Below are 23,682 nucleotides of genomic sequence, written 5' to 3'. Positions count from 1 at the left end.
TTTTTTTTTTTTTTTTTGGTTATGAATATTCATGAGATACAAAGCTGATCGTCACCCCTCATGCCCAAGATGTGAAGGCCAGATCCATACTGGTAGCATGCCCATTACCACAAATTGCAGTTGTACCCTGTGTCCCCCACCCAATTATCTCTCCAATTATCCATGACCTCCCGCCCCTTTCTTCTTTCCCCCATTCCACTTTGTATCCCTAGGTGTGCTCTCTCCCTCTGCAAGTTCATCACACCACTGTGGTCTGTCTTTCCTTCCTTCTTTCTCTTTTAGCTCCCACATATGAGTGAGTACATGCGGTATTTATCCCTCTGTGCTTTGCTTATTTGACTCAATATAAGTTTCTCCAGGTTCATCCATGTTGTTGCAAATGGGAGAACTTCATTCTTTTTTATGGCAGAGTAGTATTCCATGGTGTATATATACCACAGTTTCCTTATCCAATCATCCATCGATGGACATTTAGGTTGGTTCCATGTCTTGGCTATTGTGAACAGAGCTGCAATGAACATGGGAGTGCAGGTATCCCTTCGACATGATCATTTCCATTCCTTTGGGTATATACCCAGAAGTGGGATTGCTGGATCGTATGGAAGATCAATCTGTAGTTGTTTGAGAAACCTCCACATGGTTTTCCATAGTGGCTGTACTAATTTACAGTCCCACCAACAGTACAGGAGCATTCCCTTCTCTCCACACCCTTGCCAGCATTTGTTATTGACTGTGTTTTTTATTATAACCAGCCTAACTGGGGTGAGATGGTATCTCAGTGTGGTTTTAATTTGCATTTCCCTGATGACTAGTACCTGTTGGCCATTTGTATATCTTCCTTTGAAAAATGTCTATTCAGCTTCTTTGCCCATTTTTTAATTGGGTTTTTTTTTTTTTTACTGTGTAATTGCTTGAGTTCTATGTATATTCTGAATATTAATCCCTTGTTGGATGCATAATTAGCAAAAATTTTCTCCCATTCTGTAGGTTGTTGTTTCACTCTGTTGATTGTTTCTTTTGCTATGCAGAAACTTTTCAGTTTGATATAGTCCCATTTGTTTATTTTTTCTTTGGTTGTTTGTGCTTTTGGGCTCATGTACATAAAGTCTGTGCCCAGACCTAGTTCGTGAAGTGTTTCACCCTATATTTTCCCTTAGTAATTTTACAGTTTCAGGTCTTATACTTAAGTCTTTAATCCATTTTGAATTGATTTAAGTATATGGTGAAAGGTGCATATCTATTGTCATTCTTCTGCATATGGATATCCAATTTTCCCAGCACCACTTATTGAAGAGGCATTCTTTTCCCCAATGTAGGTTTTTGTTGTCTTTGTCCAATGTTAGATGGCTGTAAGCCTGAGGGGTGATTTCTGTGTTCTCAGTTCTGCTCCACTAGTCTGAATGTGTATTTCTATGCCACTACCATGCTGTTTTGGTTACTATAGCTTTGTAGTATAATTTGAAGTCAGGTAATGTTATAAAGGGAATCCAGATTGGAAAAGATGAAGTCAAACTGTCACTATTTGAAACATACTATATATAGAAAAACCTAAAGACTCTATCAAAAAACTTCTAGAGCTGGTTAATAATTTCAGTAACTTTGCAGGATACAAAATAAATGCCCCCAAATCAGTTTCATTTGTATACTCAAATAATGTACCAACAGAAAGAGAAATAAAGAAAGTAAGCCCATTTACAATAGTCACACAAAAAAATAAAATACCTAGAGATCAATTTAATCAAGGAAGTGAAAGATCTCTACAGTGAGAACTACAAACCACTACCAAAAGAAATTAAAGAAGACACAAAAAGATGGAAATATATTCCATGCTCTTGGATTGGAAGAATTAACATTGTGAAAATGTCTATACTACCTAAAGTGATCTACAGATTCAATGCAATCAATCCCCATCAAAATACCAATGACATTCTTCACAGAAATAGAAAAAACAATATTAAAATTCTATGGAACAACAAAAGACCCCAAATAGCTAAAGCAATCCTGAGCCAAAAAAAAAAAAAGCCAGAGGCATGACTTGGCTATTTTGAGGCAGCCTTAAAAAATGAGACTTTAAAAATTCTTTGTATTCATTCATTTGTTAAATGTTAGTTGAGCTCCTCCTGTTGTGTGCTGGGTGCTGTGATTTTTGTTCTTATGGAACTTGGACTCTAGTGGAGGAGAAATACATTAAACAAATGGTCACAAAAGTGCATACATAATCATACACTGTGATAGGTACTATCAACGGGAAGAGTGGAAATTTATAATAAAGAAAGAGTAGGCTGGACCTGGTCTAGACCAGAGAGTCTGAAGACGGCTCTCAGGAGATGACCTTTGTGCAGGGATGGGAAGGTGAGCTGATGTTAACTAAAAAGAGCGAAAGAGCACAGGGAACAGTATGTGCAAAGGCTGTAAGACAAGAGTGACTGTGATGCCTTCAGCGAATGGAGGAAGCCCGAGTTGCTGCAGCCTAGTGAGTGCAAGGGACAGTGACCTGGAAGGAGATTAGAGAAACTGACAGAGGCCAGACCCCGTGGGATCTTAGAGGCTAAAGTGGGTATTTAGTATTTATTCAAGTCTCAATGGGTAGCCAGGGAAGAGTTTCAAGCAAGGGAGAGACAGATCTTCTGTACGTTTGACAAAGGGCACTCTGACCTGTTAGGAGGCCACTACAGAGGTCCAGGTCAGAGAGGATGATGGCCTGGACCACCATGGCAGTGACAATGGAGATGGGGAGAAGTGGTTGGATTTGGAATCTATTTTGGAGGTAGAACTAGCAGGTTTTGTGGATAGACCAGAGGTTAGGGGAGAGTGAGAGAAACAACAAGGGTGACCCCCAATGCTGCCCACCAAGACATATATCAACAGCCGTCCTCATCCTATTGTGAACTCTGACCCCTGGTGGAGTCCCTGGGACAAGGTGAGAGATGGTTGAGAGGGGGGTTAGGGATGGATCAGGGGTGTCTATAACAGGCATTCTTTGGTAATGAAAGTCAATCATTTTATATTAGGATACACTGTTACTAGTGTTTCAAATTAGCTGCTTTGTAATTAGAGATATTTGTGTGTAGGATTATTTCTCCTATTAGAAGGTGAACTATTTGAGGTCAGCCTCTTATCACTGAATTTACAAAGTGCCTAATGTGTCTTAAACACAATGAGTTCTGAGCTCTTGTTTACTGAATGAAAAGATTCAATTCTATTCAACACAAACTGGACTCAGTGCAATAGAGAATGTAGAAGGGTCCCCGAGAGCCATCAATCTCATGTCATTTATCACTTTTTAAATTTCTTAATGAGTTTCCATGGCTGGGGAAGTGAAAGGCTATGTGCCTGAATCCATGACAAGTGTAAAGTGCATTAGAGAATATTCCAGTGTTTTGAAAACCAGAGATCTAAGGTTTATATTCTAGTAGCTGGAATATCTGATTGGCCAGAAAAGGCTATTCTTTGGGAAACAGAGAGCTCACCTCTGTGCTGGAGAGTTTTTAGACTAGAGCTGGGAGCAGAGACTTTATACAGTTACAGCATTTGGATGATAGAAATGGGGTGGCCTCATTTTCAGTGTATTAGAAGAGGAAGTAGGCACGACCTGCACCTGGAAAGGATTTACTGAGTTCTCACACGATTTCCTTTCCCGCCAGCCGCTGTATGTGTCCTGCTGAGAATCCTGGCTGCAGAGACCAGCCCTTTACCATCTTGTACCGAGACATGGATGTGGTGTCAGGACGCTCCGTTCCCACTGACATCTTCCAGATGCAAGCAACGACCCGCTACCCTGGGGCCTATTACATTTTCCAGATCAAATCTGGGAATGAGGGCAGAGAATTCTATATGCGGGTAAGAGGGAGTGGTGAGCAGTGGTCACCATCTCTGACAAAATGTGTTAGCCTGTGCTGTCTAGGCTAGGAACGTGCTTCATGGAGACAGATAAGGGTGCAGCTAGGAGGGACAGGGGTGAAGGGAGAAGTTTGGAGTGGGTGGGAGTCAGGTGGTCGATGTCCTGGTTTCCATCACTTTCTCTGTGGCGTTGCAAAAGATCTTCTCCTCTGGGAGCCTCAGGATGCTCCTCTGAGAAATGAGAAGTCAGACCAAGATGCAATCTTAGGTCTCATTTCTCCTGAAATTCTGTAGGAGAGGCATTCACATGTCCATTATCCATCCACCCCTTTGACAAATATTTGTTAAGTACTTACCATGCATTTCTGGAAACTGAGGATTCAGCAGTGAAGAAAATATCCAAGCCTGTGCCCTCCTGGAATGTGAAGGCACCGCTCACAGTGGGGGGCTCTGCTGGCATTGTCCAGCACAGCAGCCACGGTGGCTCTTTCAATCTATTCAGTGAAAGTTAAATAAAACATTCAGTTCTTCCATGGCACTTGCTGCATTTCGAAGTGCTCTGTAGCCACATGTGGCTAGTGGGAGGGTGCTTCAAAAAGTTCATGGAAAATAGAATTAAAAGAAAATATGTATCTTTTCACAAACTTTTTGAAGTTCCCTCATATTAGATAGCTCAGATATACAACATCTCTTTCACTGTAGGAAGGTTGGCTGGACAGCACTGATGTACTCATATCAGTAAAAAAGTATTAGAGCATGACTTCCTAAAATACACTTACTTTGTTGTACACTGCACACATGTGATACCAGACCATTTATATTATTGAGCTTCATCTCATGCAACACCCAGGTGGTCACATATCTTTAGAGACCACTGGCTTAGAGCAATGTTTTTCACATTTCAGTCTGAATTTGTGTACTTGTCCAAAGAGCAGATTCCAGAGCTTCCTCTCCAGAGAATCTATTCCAGAAGATGCTGAGTGAGGCCCAGCGTATTAGTTTCCCATGGCATCCTCCTATCTGGCCTCCCATCTGTACAGACACAGTGGGTTCCAATCATAGGATGCAAAATCGCCCCCTCTTGGGGATTTAAAATGCCATCATGATACCACCTGCTTCAGGACAGAAGATCTGCACAGGGGGGCCTTGTCTAGGTGAGATTTCACTTACCCAGACACCATCCACCGAAATCCCCCTAGATCCAACCTGTGCACACTAGGGTGACATCTCAGGTTTATCCATAGGACCCACAGGCACTTTCAGTTACTGTGGAATTGTCTCCTCTCATGTCATGAGTCTATGCTGGTTTAAATGGAAACTTCAACCACTCAGCCTCATTCATTGTAAAGTTTCTCCCTGTCCCTTAGGTCAGAGCAGGGAGGGGTGTGGTGGCCTTGGTCCTGCCTTCCTCTTCCCCTCCCAGCAAAGACAGTGCTGACCCTGGCTCCTCGAGGGTTGAGGGATGGGGTACAGATGGGAGGAGGAGTGAGGCTGGGAGGCCCAGGGGCTTACTTGGTTATTGCCATTGTAACCAGGCCTTGGTGCTGTCTGGGGCAGAGACCCAAATGCTCTCACTTTCACAGGATGCTTTTGTGGGTTTTTTTGAGATTTGCCTCAGGACTTCACACCGACCAGTTCTTTATGTGGACAGTGGGGCCTCTGGTTGACCACCCACCACCCCAAACCTCTCAGCCCTCTTTCTGGTGCTGTGTCCCACAGACTTGCAGTGGTGGTGGTGGTGTGTGGGGGGAGGGGGTCCCTGCACCCTGGCAGGCAGAGCTTACACGAGGGCTTTTCAGGACACGAACACCAGCTCCCCTGCAGTCCCCTCTCCTCACTGGTGTGGGGCAGCTCAGGGCTCTCATCTCTAGACTTCTCCAGGACAGAGTCCAGTACCACTCTCCGCATCCTTGAACTTTAGGGGACCCACAGCTCTGAACAGTTCTCTTGAAACCCCCTCTTGCCTGAGTAGGGGCTGGTAATAAACATAAATGTAATAAACGATTAATAAAATATATGTAGTCTGGAGGTGGTGACAGAGTGTGGGAAACAGATGTGGCTTTAGATCACCACTTTGCAATTCGTGTGCAACAGCAATGGTGACTACATACATAGTAGCAGCAGCAAGTCATGACAGTGATTGACAAGTGCCAGGAACTGCTCCAAGTGCTTTCCGTGTATCAATCCTTTAATCTTCACAACAGTTCTATGATGTAAGATGTTTTATCTTCCCAAGTTTACAGATTAGAGTATAGAAGCACAGAGGCTAAGCAACCTGCCTAAGATCTTGCAACTAATAAGCACCAGAGCAAGATTTGAACCCAGGCAGCCCGGCACCAAAATCTGTGCTCTTACATTTCTCTTTAGAATGTGGGGTATATTTACCTACTCTTCTAATTTGGGGTCTCAGCAGAAATTAAGATAACAAGAAAAGTCTACTTCAATAGCCAATAACAATAGAAATAATTCAATAAATATTTGTTATTATTTTAGAGATACTGTTGTTACTGCTACTGTTGTCAGTGGAGCTTCTGAGCCTTGGAGAAGTTGGGAAAGCTTCCCAGGGAGTATCACATGGGAGGTTGGGCTGCATGGCCATTCAGGCTCTCCCACCCTGATATTCACTGAGTTGATTACAAGTGCTTGGGAGGAGCTTCATCTCACCCAGCAGGCGAATTACACACACCCATGTACGCACATGCATGCATGTGCATGACACATCCATGTGCATATGCATGCACCCCACCCCCACACACATGTACACGCACACACACACGCATAGCCCTTTCTCAAGCACTGTTGGCAGTGTGTCTCACACTGAGTCCTGGACAGAGAACTGGTGATTGGCTTTGGCCAAGTGGCTCAGGCATACAATTAGGGCCAGAAGAAGGAGCATGGTCATGGGATTCAGACTGTGCCAAAGTGTATTTACTCCATGACACATGTGGGTTAGGTGTCAGGGCCAAGGCCAGCTGAATTGCCACGGTGAGACAGTGCCACCCCACAAGTTGATTCAGAACAAACCTGAGTGTGTTCACACAGATCAGGGCAGAGAAGACACGTCGGGTGGGCTGTGTGTAGTCTAGTCCACTGCAGTTAGCTCCACTGGCATTCAGTCATCCGTGTGCATTCTTCTGTCACCAGCATTTATTCAGCACTATTACGTGTGTGCCTTTGAGTCAGGCACTTGAGAGTTCAGAAACAAACAGGATGTGGCTTCTGTCCTTGAGGAAGCCACAAGATATGGGAGGGAGGGGGACAAACAACCTGGCAAATGCAATACAAAGTGGTGATTCTCCAGGCAAGTCAAGTAAGGAGATAGAGAGGCATTGAGACCTTTTCATAGAGTGTAGTGGTTTTTGGATTCAGACGCTCTAGTATCATGCACTAGTTTTGTGAACTGTGTAATATCCTTAACTTACTTACAGTGCAGGGTTATGAGGATTGAAAAAGAGATGTATGGAAGATTGTAGCCAGAAGCCTGGCATCACAGCCATCATCATCATCCCCGCCACCACCATTCTCATTGTCGTCATTTTGCCCCAGTGACCACCAAGGCCCCTGATGACCATGAGGGTGCTATAGATCTGACCCAGGAGGAGATTGGACTCACCGACCTTTACGGTTACTGACAAATAGGGGAGTCTAGGATTGTTTCATACTCTGGAGACATTTATTAGGAAAGCCCAAAGGAACAACTTGGAAGTTTCTACATGCTCCATTCCCCTTTCCAGACCATAGGCTTTGCAGATCTCTCTCCAAAGGGCTTCCCACAGCTCAAGGTCCTTAAGCCTTGGCTTCTGTTCATGCAAACAGCAAAAGCTGGCAAGATATTTGTATATGTAAATGCCATGGGCATTTCCCTGTGTGCTGTACCCTCTGAAGTCCTGGCTCAGGGCTCTGAGGTTTCGCAAGAGCTGACAAGGAAGTCCGAGTGATCAGAGGAGGTGCCAATTACGCAGATGCTGACGCTACCAGAGGGAGCCAATGCCAAGAGGAAATCGTGTGGCTGTCAGGCTGCTGATAGCCCACTGGACAGGGAAGGTCCCAGTACCTAGCCTGCACCTGTCTGCCAGCTCCACCCTTGTTGCACCTGTGGCAGCTCTTGGAGATGTTCAGTACTTTATGGGGAGCCCTCTCTTTGTGGAGACAGATAAAACGCCTGGTGTGGCTTGATTTCCCAGAGCCTGTTGCTTTCAGCTTCTGGGCGCAGGGCTGGACTCTGCAGCTTCTGGGAAGTGATTGTCCACTTCCCAGACAATCTCACACCTGTTCTCCCTCACACTGTTTCCTCAACAGGTGCCCAATATCTGCCCATTGCACTGCCCCCTGTGCATCTCTCATTTAGGATAGTTCCAGGGAGAAGTAAAACACATGCCAGTCTCTTCTGATAATTGTTGTGCAATGAAAAAAGCCTGAGGTTGGGGGTTAAACATAAACACCTGAGTAGAAGCCCTTGGCTCTGCCCCTGACTAGCTGAGTGACCCTAATCAATTACTTAACATCACCCAACCTCAGTTTGCTTATTTATAAAATGGGGAAATAGTGAGACATACTTTTACTGTAGATTTTAGACAAGGGCAGCTGGGGTCCCCCACCTGGGTCCTGTGCTTTTTGATCAGCACTCATCAGTTGTTAATGTGCATAAGAATCACCTGAGGACTGCATTAAGCTACAGATTCTGGCCCAGTAGATCTTAGGAGGGACCTAAGATTCTGTGCTGGGGTCCCCCACCTGGGTCCTGTGCTTTTTGATCAGCACTCATCAGTTGTTAATGTGCACAAGAATCACCTGAGGACTGCATTAAGCTACAGATTCTGGCCCAGTAGATCTTAGGAGGGACCTAAGATTCTGTAGTTCTAACAAGCTCCTCGATGTTGCCTATGCTGCTGGTCCAGGAACCACACTTTGAGTAGCAAGGCTTTCACGTTTTTGTTTGTTTTACAAATAAGCTGATGTACATAAAAGTGGCTGGAAGGGTGCCTCACACATGGTGGGTGCCCAGTTGATGTCAGTCCTCTGTCTCTACCTCCTTGAAGCTTTGAAAAAAAGATTCAGTGGAGGAGAAAAATTCACATGAAATTATTAGGACCACAGTGATAGGGTCATGGATTGATGAAGCTGGAGGTGAGTACAAGATGTCTAGATGAGGACTCTTAAACAAATTTCCCCTTTCCCGGACATCACCTAAGAATGTACGGAACTAGAAAATCTTGGGAGAGGCTCTGGAATGGTTAGTTTTAAAACAGTATCCTTGGTGCTTTTGATGACATTTGTTTGGGAATTACTGATCTGGTCCAAACCCTCATTTTAGAGAAGAGATGCAAAGAGGTGACGTGACAGCGCTAAGTCATGCAGTAAGTTTGATCAAAGTACTTTCATTCATTCAAGGTATATTTTCTGAACATCTACTGTGTTCAAGGCACCATGCTGGGTTCTGTGGGGGATTCAGCGGTGAAAAGCCTGACCCCGATCCCTACTCTTACAGAACTCATAGTCTAGCGGGGACCTAGATATCAGGCATGGACCAAGTAGACAGTGCAGACGTGGTAGTACACATGGTAATAAATGCATTCCATCTATGCGGGGTAGAGCGTGCAATGGCAGAGGGTCATGGGGAGACCTGACTTAGCTTGGGTAATCAGAGAAGGCTCCTCTTAGGAAGTGATCTTTCAGGTAAGACCTGAAGGGTTAGCAGGAAAGAGCCAGGTGGAGAGTGGGCAAAGCCAAGGGAAGAGTGTGGCACACTTGAGGCACTGAGGGGATGCCAGTTTGACTGAAGTGGGCAAGGGGGACCACCCTGGTTAAGGCTGCAGAGCCACCACCCAGGCCTTCTGTGTAAATCAGGCCTTCTCTAATTAGTGTCCTCTGGTTCTGTCCGCAGCAAACGGGCCCCATCAGTGCCACCCTGGTGATGACACGCCCCATCAAAGGGCCCAGGGATATCCAGCTGGACTTGGAAATGATCACTGTCAACACCGTCATCAACTTCAGAGGCAGCTCTGTGATCCGACTGAGGATATATGTGTCGCAGTACCCATTCTGAGCCCCGGGCTAGAGCCTCTGACACTGCCTCTCACCAGCACCAAGGGACAGGAGAAGAGAGGAAACAAGAGAGAGAATGAGAGCGAGAGGGATGTTACGCTTTCCTGCTGAACGTTGCCCTGAGGAGTCAGCCTGGATGTCCCCCACCTGTACTATTGCAGACCCGTCACTCTGAAGGGCATGCCGCCCCCAGTGCCTATGATGCAGTTACCAAAAAGTATTATCATGCACCCCTCGATGTGAGGGCCTCGGTGATTTTTCAAGGCCTTCAGTTTATTTCCGTATTTTCCAAAGAAAACAGATTAGGTTTGCTGGGGTGTGAGTCTGTGTTGAAAGACTGTGAACAGCTTGCTCTCACTCTTCCACGCCTTTTTTCTCTCTCTCGCTGCGTTGCTGCTTTGCTGAGGCCCCAAGAGCTCATGGGGAACACTGGGTATAGCTAGTTCGCTTCTTGCGTGTACTGAGAAGGCTATGGAAACAAACCACAGCAGGATCTAAGACTTTTTAAAGAGTCTATTTCAAAACCATGTCTGGTATTTTCAGCCATAAAGAAAGTTCAGTTGTCCTTAAATTTGTATAACTGTTTATTACTTTCTTGTTCATTTTGAGTATTTTTTTTTTTAAATAAGTGGTAGAATTCCTTCAAAAGGCTTTCAGATACATGTTATATTCTGTCTTCCCAAACCCAGTCTCCTCTCCATTTTAGCCCATTGTTTTCTTTGAGGACCACTTAATCATGCTTTCTTTAGAATTTCTACCCAACTGGGTTGGAAGGCAGAGGTCTCCAAACTGATTAAATATTTGAAGAGATCTTGTGTTTGGTTCATTTTGACATCATAGATGATTCAGCATTTGGGGTTGGTGCTAGTTCTGTTTAAACCTGCTTGTTGTGCACTGGCTTGGAAAGTTCTCCAGAGAGCTGGATCATCATAAATGGCTAAGGCAAACTGATGGGAAGTGGGGGATGATTCAGCATTTGGGGTTGGTGCTAGTTCTGTTTAAACCTGCTTGTTGTGCACTGGCTTGAAAAGTTCTCCAGAGAGCTGGATCATCATAAATGGCTAAGGCAAACTGATGGGAAGTGGGGGAGCAGAGAAATGCGGGTGGTGGAGAAGTTAGGGACAAGCATCAGTCTTGAGTCCTGTTTCATTCTATTAGAAAGCAACTAACAGTCCCTCTGTTGTGTGGATTATTTCTGGTGCTCTTCCAGAACAGGAATGTATTCAAGTTACTTTAAAGCAGTGGTCCTCAACCCTGGCTGCATAGAATGATAACTAGTAGAACTTTGAAGAAAAAACTGACTTGGTCCCAGAGACACTGATGTCAGTGGTCTTAGGTAGGGCCCAGGCATCAGGATTTTTCAAAACTCTAATAAATAGAGTTGAGAATGCATTGCTATAAACCCTATGAAGAGAGGTGGACAGATGTGACCCAGCCCTAGCTACCTTGCCCCAACATCTTTTCAGTTGATTGTAGGGTTTATCATCCTTTTCTTCATTAGGGACTCTGGATTTCCTTTAAGTCGTAGGACCCTGGGCAGGGGCAAAGAGAGTCAACAGCACAAGTCACAGATTGGAGAACAGACTGGCACAACTGTCTTTATGTTTCATTCCAGGAGCCGATCTAAGGCTTCAGAAGGAGAAAGTGTACTCCCCAATAGCCAAGATCGAGTCTACAGGATCGATCTGTGGGTGCTCTCATTCTACCTGCTGGTGATGTATTTATTAAAAACTAGCTGTGCCAGGAGTTGTGCCCTGGACCTCTCGGGTTGGCAGGCATTTCTTGGATCCTTAATAACTCACGTTCTTCAGTGGAGGGAAATAGCATGTTTTGCCGCCTGCAGCATCTAAGTAGCTGCAGATCCTCCCTCATCCAGAGAGTGCTTTTTGCACCTACACCACACACCTGACTTTGCTATTGGCTGTGGTTATTTTTTTAACTAAAACTAAGCACACCCAAGCCATGCCCAATTGTGCTCCCATAGTTAGGTTCAGGTGACGTTAACAATAACATCCATGACAGACGTCTCAGAATGCTCTGAAAGCTCAGAAGAAAGAAGGTGATTTCCTTCAGACTTGCCAGCATGCAGACCCAGCACGTTTCTCCATGGAGCAAAGACCAGAAGGTGATGATGGGCCTGGGGCTCCCTTGTGCAGGGAGGTTTAGGTGTCATGGACGGGCATGGAGTTAGCGATGCTGAAGGTTTATGGGAGCTCTGCACCGAGCAGCTCCGAACCACTGACTCTCAGGTGAGACACAACAGAGGGCTAAGGTTTCCTTTAACCTCTGAAAAAGAAGGCAGGGAAGTTTTTTGCCTTGGTGCTTTGAGGACCCATTGGTTTCAGAGGTGCCACATTTGGAACCAGACCCGAGTCTCTAGGGCGTGCATTTTATTTGCTCATGTCAAAGTGTGGCTTCCTGCTTCTAAGAAAAATGGCACAGAGAGACTCATAAAAGCAGCCTCAAAGGGCTTCTTGGACCTCAGATTGCTCTTTCAAAACATGGTCTGATGAGTTCAGTGTAAATAAATCAGAAGCATGTGGGATCAATTTACCTTAAAATATACTTGGGCCTAAAAATTAAGGGAAAAATGGCCTGGGGCAAAGTGTGTACTGTAAGGCCAAACCCCATACACTTTGGAAGCAGTTCCAGAGACTCCCAGAACCCAAAAAGCTGTTCGCTTCAACCACCCCGTTGGGTATCGTCGGGTGTTATTTTTTCACAAGGCTGGCGGTAAGCCTGCTCTCTGAATCCCAGCATTGTGCCCTATAGTGGAGTCTACTGGGGCTGGCTGTTTCTCAGACCCTGAGATATCTGGTCTCCCCATGCCCGTCCCTACTCAGCTCTGCCCTGTCCAGGAGGTGGGCTGTGAGCTTGTCAAGTGAACCACGCTCTGTGCTGCTCCATCAGGTCCTGAAGACTAAAGGGTAATGGGATGGAAGAGGCACTGGATTAAGACCAGGGACACCTGCAAAAGTCCTTGTGTTACTGCCTAATCTTCTGAGTTCCATGTGGATGAAAATGTCCATTCAGTTGCTTCTAATTCTAAAGTGTTGTGATTCCTTGAAATGTACTTTGGGGATGACAGCCAGCATTTCCATTAAACTGCAATTTTAGAGTTTTGCAGTGGCTTGCCAATCATAACACTTTCTAATTGGCACAAAATTCACCTACCTGTTGCCTCTCAGGCTTTGGGTAAAATACTCAAAATTTTCTTAGGTAACAGTGTTGGCCCTTGGAGTGTTATTTGCCCAGATGGTGAAAATATTTAAGTAGGTCTGATTACTTTATTTTCAGAGGTTTAAATGTATTTTTGTGGCCTGGGTGTTTACTGTAATGTGCACAAGTTGTTCATCTTGAGCCGAGAGGGTCACCCAGAGAGAGGTGACATGACAAAGGAGCAACTATTCATTACTCCCCTCTTGCCAAATGAAATCCTGTTTGTAAAAGGTCTTTGTCTTAAGGGGATAACATACTTTAGTTGAGCATTCACTTTGGTTGGTCTACTTGCCAGATTCAGAGAAATGAACAAGACATTCCACTAATAACACATTTATTTATCCAAGGGTTTCTGCAGCATATGAGACGAAACTTGAATACAATGTAATAGATGCCTTAGCAGTGTAAACAAAATTATTTTAGATTTTAATAATTATCACAACATATCTATTTTATATAACAAAAATTCTTATGAACATTCATAGACGTGTTTGAAATTTAGAATAAGATGACTCTGCTTAGAATTATTAAATATGTTTAAAGGAAATACAAAATAAATATTAGGTAAAACTTTTCTTTCTTTTTGATACAATTTGTATGTACTTTGAAATGCAATATTTTCTTTTTGAGAAAAAAGCAACATTTATTAAAGCTCTTCATTATTTTGGAATTGGCCAGCGTTCATCAACTAAAAACAAATACACAGATTGTTTCTTATGTTGATATTTTTGTTCTTAAATTTCTTAGTCCCTTTACTTAACAGATGGTTGATATCTTCATTAGAATCCCTGAGTGTAACTAAAGGATGTTTAAAAAAATAAAATTCTTAGTCCCTTTACTTAACAGATGGTTGATATCTTCATTAGAATCCCTGAGTGTAACTAAACGATGTTTTTTTAAAAAAGAAAAATAACCAATAGGCTCCAGGACAAAGGAGTACATAGAGGCAAGATTTATCACTTTAGTAGTTTTTGTTGGGATGACAGCCTCCGGTTAGAATCTTTGACTTGCTAATGGTTCCTTATAATAAATCTTAGCTAGCAGCCATCAGAAAAATAAACCATTAAAGTAAGAAAATAGTGTCAACACAGGAATGATCTATTAAATTGCCATTGTTGGTGTCCTCTCATAGAGAGGAATTATGCATTGATAGGCAGTGACTAACAGCACCTTTTCCAAGAATTTGGAATATTCTTAGCAATAATGTAAAAATGAAGGCAGGGGTCAATCGTACATAGATGTGAACATCAAGGTCATTATGGTACCTATTTATAAGGATTTGATAAATTATTAATATTGATTTAGGGCCAGAGTCAGTGGATAGGTTGATTCCATTTAAAAGTAGTTGTTGTTTGGGGATGATTGTTTTGGTGTCAACCTAGTCCTTTTTCTAATTCTTACTCTCCAACCCTCTACTTAGAATGAAGTTGATGTTGCAAAACTGACTTCTATCACAAAGATAGTATATTTTAAAATAGGTCCTTTGAGTCCTTCTGAGTGTTAACGTACAAAGCATTCATAATTTATCCTTACAGGGGAGTGTGGATTGCTGTTATATTTGTGAATGATCTCCGTCCCCTGCTCTTAAAACTTTTACCAAAAAAGCCATTATTGAAACCAAGCTCTCATATTTGCAAATACCTGAGCTCTTGACAGTTATCCTATAGTCTCACGTTTTGTTTTGTCTTATTTTGTTTTGTCCTAGTCCCACATTTAAAAAGGCCGCATGGAGATTTCTGCCCCAAAGCTGGCATTTCCACCCAGCATCTTGCCAGCCTTTCTAAGAGGCAGACCTATGGCCCAGTAACATGGCTGCATTTTTATTGTGCAAAGACACTATTAAAATCATAATCTACTTCTTTCCATAAAACCATAGTTAGGGGATCCTTTCAGCTCAGAATTCATGCATATTTGGGGAGATCTAGACCCCCTTGCTTCCTGCTCTTTTCCTTTTGGAGTTTTGGAACATATTGTCTTTTTAGGGCCTTCAGTGTCATTTTTAAAAAAGTCTCATGGCATCATTTTTCATCATAAAAGCCAGGACGTTTCATAAGTAGGTGGTGGAGAGCTCCCAGGTGTACTGCAAGAATTTGGGGACAATAAAGCACACCACCAAGGAGCAGGTTGCCCCATTTGGAGCAACTGCAGGGATGAGACAGGCCCCAGGGAGGAGAGAAGTAGCCCCTTCCAGCTAATACTGGGCCAAGTGCCCCTGCTCGTCATCGCATTCTCCAGGTGCACGCTGCCATCTGGGATACCATCTCGAGGTTGCTCTTGTTCTTAATTTTCACTGGATTTCCCTCAGCCCTATCCCACTCCTTTATTGGTTCTTCAACAACCTGTGGAAGGCCGAGGTGAGAAAGAAGAGGAGGAAGATGGAGACAGCCTGGTTTTATCCTCTTCCTCCCGAGGTTAAACCCCGAATCCCTGCTTTACTTCTGGGTAAGAGCATGGAGGGTCCTTTGCTCCCTTCCTCTTCCTCCTCTCATTTCTTCCCTTTCTTCTCTTCTCCCTCCTCTTTCCTTCTCTGCACTGCCCTGCCCACCACCACCTCCTGATCTCCATCCTGAAGTTGGAAGGAGGTCGTCAGGGAGAGGTCCTGTCCAAGGACAGCGAACCTGGGCCCACGGGACAAAGTACGAAGCTACTCAAAGAGGCATCTTTACCTCTTCTCCCTCCAACTCTGCTTCTCTTGTCTCCCAAGCACACAGAACCAGTCTCCAGGACATCCCTTCCTGAGCCAAGCCATGGCTTCCTTTTTCTTGTCCTTTTGTCCCTGCTCAAAAAAAAAAAAAAAAGTATTATCTAATTCTGTGAACATGGATCTTCCTTGCGGCTGTTTTTCATGAGGATTGATTCTTAGGGATCTTTCTGATCTCCAGTCTCTCCATCCTCAGATCACTTCCTTCATTCCAGCATTCCTTGTTCAGGAGCCAGGCTACCCGCACTCATTCCCAGAAATGCATTTTTTTTTCTTATCTTTCCAGGACTCCCTTCATCCCCAGTCTATCATGGCATCTAGTGGCTTGACATGGTACCTATATTCTTCATATGATCTGGAGCACATAGGCTGGGAATAACTGGAGTCCTTTTAAATACAGAACAGTGCACAGCCTTCAAAGTCCAGGGTCCCTTTGCCAATAACCAATAACCTTTAACTTTCTTTGTAAAACATAGTCTAATACTCTTCATAGATTAATAGATTACAGAATTATTTATCCAAACTATTTTCATATAGTAGGTAGAGTGGTTTCGTGGACAGTAGCCTTTACTCAGATCAACTTATATCTCTGCAACCTTTACCCAAATACCATTTTTCACACTGGAGTTGATATTTGGTTATGACTTGAAGGATGATGAATTCCTCAAGCATAGAAGGATGGGAAAGGTACTAAGAAGACCAGTGTGGTTGGAACAGAAGATACAGGAGTGTGTGTGTGGCAGAGAGTGACGGAAATCGAAGCCGGATTACTTATGGCCCTGTTCACCTGAGTTTGGACTTTATTTCAGAGGCCAGCATTTCACAGAAGACTAGCCTACGAAGATACTAATCAGTGCTCCAAAATCAGAGTTCACTTGCTTAATAAGTTGGGAAATCTGAATGCTGGATTCCCTTTGTAAACTTTCACAATTGATTTTAGAAAATTGAAGGCTCTGAGAAGTCCTGCAATGAAAAGGGAAACTATTTAATTTTGTACAAAGGTTAATCAAACTTTTTTGCAAGGGAGCTACCCTCCTTCACCTGACAACAGCTACTAACATCCCCAGAAACAATTTTTCTTAGAGTTTGGGAACTGCTGCTTTCCACTATGGGGAGCTATGGTAGGGTCTTTGTTTTGTTTTGCTTTTTAATTAGGGAAGGGACATGATCTTGTTTTTAGGAAGATCACTTTAGAAGTAGTGTGTGGAGGTGGGGGAGATGAGAGTTAGAAAAAATATGAGTATTGCAGTTCTTCTCATAAGAGATCATTATCCCAAAGTCAGTCTTTCCAAAGAGTAAGGCTGACTAATTCATTGCTTAAAACTCTACTGACGCCCCCTCTTCTCACAGGTTAAGGTTCAAACTCCTGAACATGCTTGACAAAGCCTTCCACGAGCTGGTTCCTGCCTGCTTCTCCAATTCTGGCTCCCACTACTTTCCCTCCTTTATAACAAATTCTCAAACAAACAATCAAAACCCCCCAAACCAGAATGGCTTGTGTACTCCCTCCAGCTATTCTTGCCTGAGTGCATCCCATTGGCCGGAATGCAAGAACTGCCATTTACCCACTTGGCAAATGCCTATTCATCTTTCAACATTCTGCTCAGAGATCAGCTCCTCTGGGAGCTTTCCAGACTCGTCCCTGGCCCCTCACCTGTGCTGCCTCCCCATCCCCCACCCCCTTCTCCTGTGTGGAGCAAATCGCCCTGTAGTACCAGTGCTTCTGTGGTGTAGTTACCACCTGGGGCTCCAAAATGCAAACTCCTTCACTTCATCGTTTATGTGTTGTTCATCACTGTAGACTTACAGGCTGGTGCAGTGCCTTGCACATATCAGGTGGTCAGTGTCATTTGAGCAAATGTGATGATGGGGATTGGTTTTTTAAAAAAAGAGTAGGAGAAAGATTCAGGAAAGATGTAGTTGGTGGAATCAGTAGGTCTTGGTGATTTATTGTGTGTGGAGGCTAAGGGAGCTAAGGGACACCATGAAGTAAAGACCTCAGGAGGAGGAGTTTTGGTAGAGGGGGGAGATGAATTTTATTTGAAACTTGCATTTATTTAAAAAAAATTTTTGTTAAAGTAAAATTTACATACAGTGAATGCATAGATCTTGGTCACACAGTTGAATAAATAAACCCTGCTGCATTTGAGATGACTATAAGACATCTAGGTAGACGTATTCTGAAGGTGGTCAGCAATATGTACAGAAGGAGAGAGTTTGGTGCTAGAAGTTGGGCTCTGGGGGTCCTGGCAAGAAGTGGTTCTGGGTGCAGATGAGGTGGGCCCCTGGAGAGGAGGGCCCACCTCTGGAGGCTTGGACTCTGGAGCCCTTTCACTGATCACTCCAGTGTTTCCTTCTTGCATTGGCTGTTTTCTGCTTTTGCTTTGGCTGGGCTGGGCTTCCTTTTTGCTGTTGTTTGTTTAGGATATGGAAGGGTTAGAAAGTGTACAGGAGAGTGGAAGGGACAAGGAATGGGATAGTCACAGTTAATTGGGAACATGTGTAGAGGACTCATTCTTTGATCTCCATGACCAAATGTGCTCATGAAAACAGTGTTTCTTCATCCACTAACAGAGAGTCAGTCAATTGCTTCCCGAGTGAGTGACAGGGCTTCTATCCCCAGTGATTATGGTCACCACATACAGCACATGAGGAAGCAATTCTAAGGTAAACAAAAATGACTCATAGCCTAATATGAAAACTGAAAATTGCATTAACCATGCTCTGTCTCTGAGCTTCCTGAAACAGAAGAGTGATTTGCTAATTAACCCATTAAGCAAATAAATGCTCTCGGCTGGAGGTTAGCATTCTTTTCTCCCCAAAGTAAACTGCATTTAATTAAAAGTGCAGGAAAAATTCTCCTGGCCAGAGGAGTTATGATGATGTGGTGGGAAGATCCCTAGTGTGGAAGTCTAGACATCTTTAGTTCTTTTTCTAGTTCTCTCTGCTGTATAATTGAGGACAAGTCACTTGGCCTCTCTGAGCCTCACTTCTTGCTTGTAACCTGCAGAAAATGTTAACCCTGAATCCTATATTTACCCAACAGATCCCTAGTGTGGAAGTCTAGACATCTTTAGTTCTTTTTCTAGTTCTCTCTGCTGTATAACTGAGGACAAGTCACTTGGCCTCTCTGAGCCTCACTTCTTGCTTGTAACCTGCAGAAAATGTTAACCCTGAATCCTATATTTACCCAATTCCTCAACAAATATTTTTCAAGCTTCTACTATGTTCCTGGCACATATCCCTAAAAATCCCTGGTCTAAAAATTCTTTGCTTTGGTCCCTGGCCAGATGGCCATCACTCTTAATTCAAAAGCACGCCTGAATTCTTTATGCCAGAGGATGGAAAAGTGAGCTGTGTACCACTCAGGTTCTTTATAAGAATTTTGTTCTGGCCCGGACAACTGGGCATAATAGTGTCAATCTGGTGAGGAGAAAGGAATTCTTGGATTGGATTTGAATAGACCTGAATTTGGGTCCCAACTCTGCCACATACTAGTTTATGACCTGACACAAGTGACTTAGGTTTTCTGGGCCTCAGTTTTCTCATCTATTAAGTGGGGATATAATACTCACCTCCTCTAGTTGTTCTGAGAAATAAGTTGATATGCATGGAAGTGCTTGGTGCTTTTCTTTCCTATTGTCCTAGCAAGCAGTTGCCCCTATGCCTTTCTTCACCTCAAACATTCCAACCATCCAAGCCATTCACCAGAGCCATGATTCAGTTTTTAAACAGTTTCCAGAACTTTGAGGACCAATGTGGCCCCACATCCCTCAGTATCCCCTCAGCACCTTCCTCCTCATCTCACTTCACTTCGCTTCACTTCATCGAGACTTAAAATCAGGCCCATTTCATCTCCGCTTTTCTACAAACTGGAATGTGACTTCTAACAACATTTTCTCTCTTGTAATATACTATGGGTGTACAAGGGAGGTAGTTTTAATTAAATTTTAGTGATAATGCCTCCAAAAGAGTATAGAATTATAGACCATGATGGCTGAAAGGATCTAGAAATTTTCTCCTGAGGGCCATTTGCCTTGTTTATTATGTGGTTTCTGAGGTTGAGGTGGGGCTGATTGGACTATTCCCTGTGTTTGGATGCTGCACTGGGCATTTTAGGGAGATACTAAAAAGGATACAAGAGGTTGTTCTGCCCTGAGGAACACTCCAGAAGACCATCCTTAGCTTTTCTTCATTAATTCACCAGGTAACCTGGTGAATTAGTGACAGACTGGCAGATAGTTCTCTTGATCTAGTTCTTGGACTAGCTCTTTTCCCCTAAACCACAGAATATTCCTAATCCTAAACTATTTTAACTGCTTGTATTTCTTGTGATCCAAAAGTGATTTGCTTAATCCACAGGGCTGTCCTTGCCCTTGTGTGTTGAAGGACACTCACTAATTTAGACCACTTTAGTGACCTTTCATGAGAATTCAGTAAGGTAAAATCTGGCACCATGACAGACAGCAGAAACCACAATGAAGCCAGAAGTAAGTGGCAACTCAAGTTACAGAATGTGCATCATTGGAAAAGAATGGAAAGACTTCAGAGGCCTTGGGTGGAAAATGGACTGCTGCCTCTTCAGTCTAAAGAACTGTGATATGGAGAGGGTTCCCATGTGGCACCCTGGGATTTGAAGTAAATTAGGGTCATGAGCAAGCAGTCACAGTATGCATAGCTCTGAGGGACAGTGGAGGCAATTGTGGGTGAACCACATGAGGCACGATGCATGATGCATATCTCTTCCCTCCAACTCTTCTTTTCTTCTCCAAACTTACCTTGAACACTTTTTATATGCTAGATCCTTAACCCTGACCCCAAGAGCTTATACTTTTTTTTCAGTGGAGGCAATTGTGGGTGAACCACATGAGGCACGATGCATGATGCATATCTCTTCCCTCCCACTCTTCTTTTCTTCTCCAAACTTACCTTGAACACTTTTTATATGCTAGATCCTTAACCCTGACCCCAAGAGCTTATACTTTTTTTTCCCCTTGGTCTCCCTTCAAAAACTCATCTTTCTTACTTATCTCCCCACCTTTTGTCCTTCCTTCTCTTTCACCTCTCTGTTTCCCCCTCTCTCATGTGTCTCTTTTATTTATAACCCAGAAGTCAGCTGTAGTTTCCTGGCCTATGAGATCTAGATAATATGGACTTGAACTCCTTGTTTCACACCCTGTGGAATTCCAAGGACTTTCCACATTTCTAAAGACTCCCAATGGGAAATCATTAGAGGGTGAACAAAACCAATGCTATTTTGTGCCCCACCTGCCATGTTAATTCTTGCTTAACCTCATTCCTTTGTTTCACTGACCAGTTTTATACATCAACCTTAGGGAAAGCTGTAAAAGGTACATAGGTTTCATGGAGTGAATGATTTATTACAGCAGGTGGCATCAGTGGTCTGAGCACTGACATCACAAGACCCCCTGCCTCATGAATTACAAGACACCTGGTGAATGATGTTATCAACTTATTTTACTTAAGATACTTCCTTGAAGTTATTTTTATTAACAGGGGATTTTACTATATAAACATTGTCTAACCTCAGAGAGAGAAAGCTCTGATCTGCAGTAGACATCTTATTCTTCACTGCTTGTGGCTTTCCTGTATGTAAGTCACCCCCATTAATACATATCTCTGATTACCAACTGGACCAGCCCACTTCCTTCTTTTGTTTCAAAGTACCTTCTCAATTTGGAGAGCATTATAATTTAACTCCCCCCCGCCTTTACACAACAATGGAGGGTTTTTTATTTTCATGGTCACCTCTGACTCTAAACTCTTAACTTCTCTTGAATTTGTTTGGTTTATAGGCCATTTCGCAACCACCACAATACCACCCCAACCCCAATATTTTCTTGTCAGTTGATCCTGTCATAAAACTCTGCCTCTTGGTTGATTTCCACAAAAACAAATGAAACAACACTGTAGCAGGTTGAATAATGTCCTCCCCAAATTCATGTCCACCTGGAACATCAGAACGTGACCTTATTTGGAAAAAGGGTCTTTGCACATGTAATTAGTCAAGTTAATATGAGGTCATACTGTAATAGAGTGAACCCTTAAATCCAGTCCAGTTACTGATGTCCTTATAAAAATAGAACACACAAAGATACACAGAGAGGAAGAAGACTGTGTGAATATGGAGGCAGAGTTGGAGTGATGCAGCTACAAGCAAAGGAACATCAAGGACTTCCAGGAGCCACCAGAAACTAGGAAGAGGCAAGGAAGGATTCTTGCCTAGAGCCTTCAGAGGGAGCATGGCCATGCTGACACCTTGATTTTGGACTTCTATCCTCCAGAAATGTGAAGGAATACATTTCTGTTGTTTTAAGCCACCCAGTTTGTGGTAAATTGTTATGGCAGCCCTAGGAAACAGATACACACCATTCTCATTTGAGTGTGTGGCCAACTTTATTGAGGACTTGAGAGTGGAGGGTGGGACAGAGAGGAATCTACCTTTCATCCCTTCATCCCTGCTGTTTCACTGCCTCCCTCTTTCACCACCCATACTTCCTCTTCCCTGTTCAACTTGCCTCTTCATCCCTTCTTCCTATGAAGTCCCCAAACTCCAAATTCATCTTACTCTATTATGCAGGATGCCTACTCCCAAACTCAGCTCCCAGCCCACAATTCAGGTCAATATCCCTCCAGATGCTCAGCTGCACAAAATCCTTTGCAAGGAACAGCAGCCCCCTTTCAGAAGGGAGATATGGATTTAAAAAGCTGTTTCTGCCCTCTTTTAGGGAGGATATATTCCTTCTCTACTTTCTGTGCTTCAGCCTACAAGAGGCAATGGGGTAGGCTGTGCCAGCCTTTACCCTTACCCTATCCCTTAGAATCCTCAGGGTATGGATTGTAGAAGTTGAGAGGGTCCTGTCCATCTGTCAGTCTAAGACTGGTTGTCTGTTCCCTATGTCTGGATGCTGCTCTGAACACTTTAGGGAGAAACTAAAGAGATACATGAAGTTGTCCCACCCTGGAGTAACACTCAGAAAACCATGCTTAGCTTTTCTCCTTAAAAAGCTTTGTTCGGTTTGGTCTTTTTCCTCTTTGAATGTGGATCTCTTATATTCTGCTTTCTCTTCTTTCTCTGTATTTTCTCTTCTTTTATGTGTGTATATGTATAGAGCTTTTACAAGTTCTGTTATATTTACTATTCTATTTTTATGCTTGTACATTTCTAAGAGCTGTGCAACAGTATTTTACTTTCCAATGTTTGTAGCAAACAAGGCAAATCAAGCCCAGAAGTAAAGTAAGTTGCCCAAGATCATCTGCATTTAAGTGGCAGAGTTTGCTCTAAGCCCCAGGCCAGTGTCCTTTCTGCAAACTCCATGGCTTTCTTAGAGTGGTTGTGAGCTGTAGCCTTTAGCCTGGAAAAATCCATTTAATTTAGACTAGCCATTTTCCAGTTAGAGCTAGAGATCTGGATACTTAAGCTTGATTCCATTTTGAAACCACTCTGTGTTTTAAGAACAGATTTCGAGCCTAATTTTGAATTAAGGTTATTAATCAGTTGGAAGAACTCGGTGTTTTGACTCTAGCTTTAGAGAAATATTCTTACTAGGTTACACGAATATTTTGAAACTTAGTCCTTACCCTTTTTTTATTCAATAAAAGTTTGCACAAACAATGCATCCCACAGGAGAAACTTACGCCAGATCCCAGATGTTTAACACGTTTGCTTCAGATATTAGAGTTCATGACCTCTTGTGCTTGTTAAACCAAAAAATATAAGCCAATAGAAATGATTTTTAATAACTAGGAGTGTTGCAAGGTCAGGCTGAATTCTGGGCAGTTGCAGCACTTCAATAACCTTTTTGATCACAGATGTGTGTGTGTGTGTGTGTGTGTGTGTGTGTGTGTGTGTGTGT

At 43.3% G+C, this 23,682-nt stretch overlaps 1 protein-coding gene across 1 annotated transcript in view; it reads left to right on the top strand.

The window, feature by feature from the left end:
* Nucleotides 1–10,696, top strand: part of FBLN5 (fibulin 5) — a 37,236-nt gene extending 26,540 nt beyond the window's left edge. The window contains exons 7-8 of the mRNA XM_008588224.1: nucleotides 3,645–3,840; nucleotides 9,725–10,696. Of these exons, the coding sequence (XP_008586446.1) occupies nucleotides 3,645–3,840; nucleotides 9,725–9,886 (358 nt within the window). The 3' untranslated portion in view covers nucleotides 9,887–10,696. The remainder of the gene's footprint in view (nucleotides 1–3,644; nucleotides 3,841–9,724) is intronic.
* Nucleotides 10,697–23,682: the final 12,986 nt, after the last annotated feature.

This window comes from Galeopterus variegatus, unplaced genomic scaffold (assembly GCF_000696425.1).
Source record: "Galeopterus variegatus unplaced genomic scaffold, G_variegatus-3.0.2 Scaffold4725, whole genome shotgun sequence".
Taxonomy (NCBI): domain Eukaryota; kingdom Metazoa; phylum Chordata; class Mammalia; order Dermoptera; family Cynocephalidae; genus Galeopterus; species Galeopterus variegatus.
Note: the sequence above shows the minus strand (reverse complement) of the source record. Positions and strands in the feature narration are given on the sequence as shown.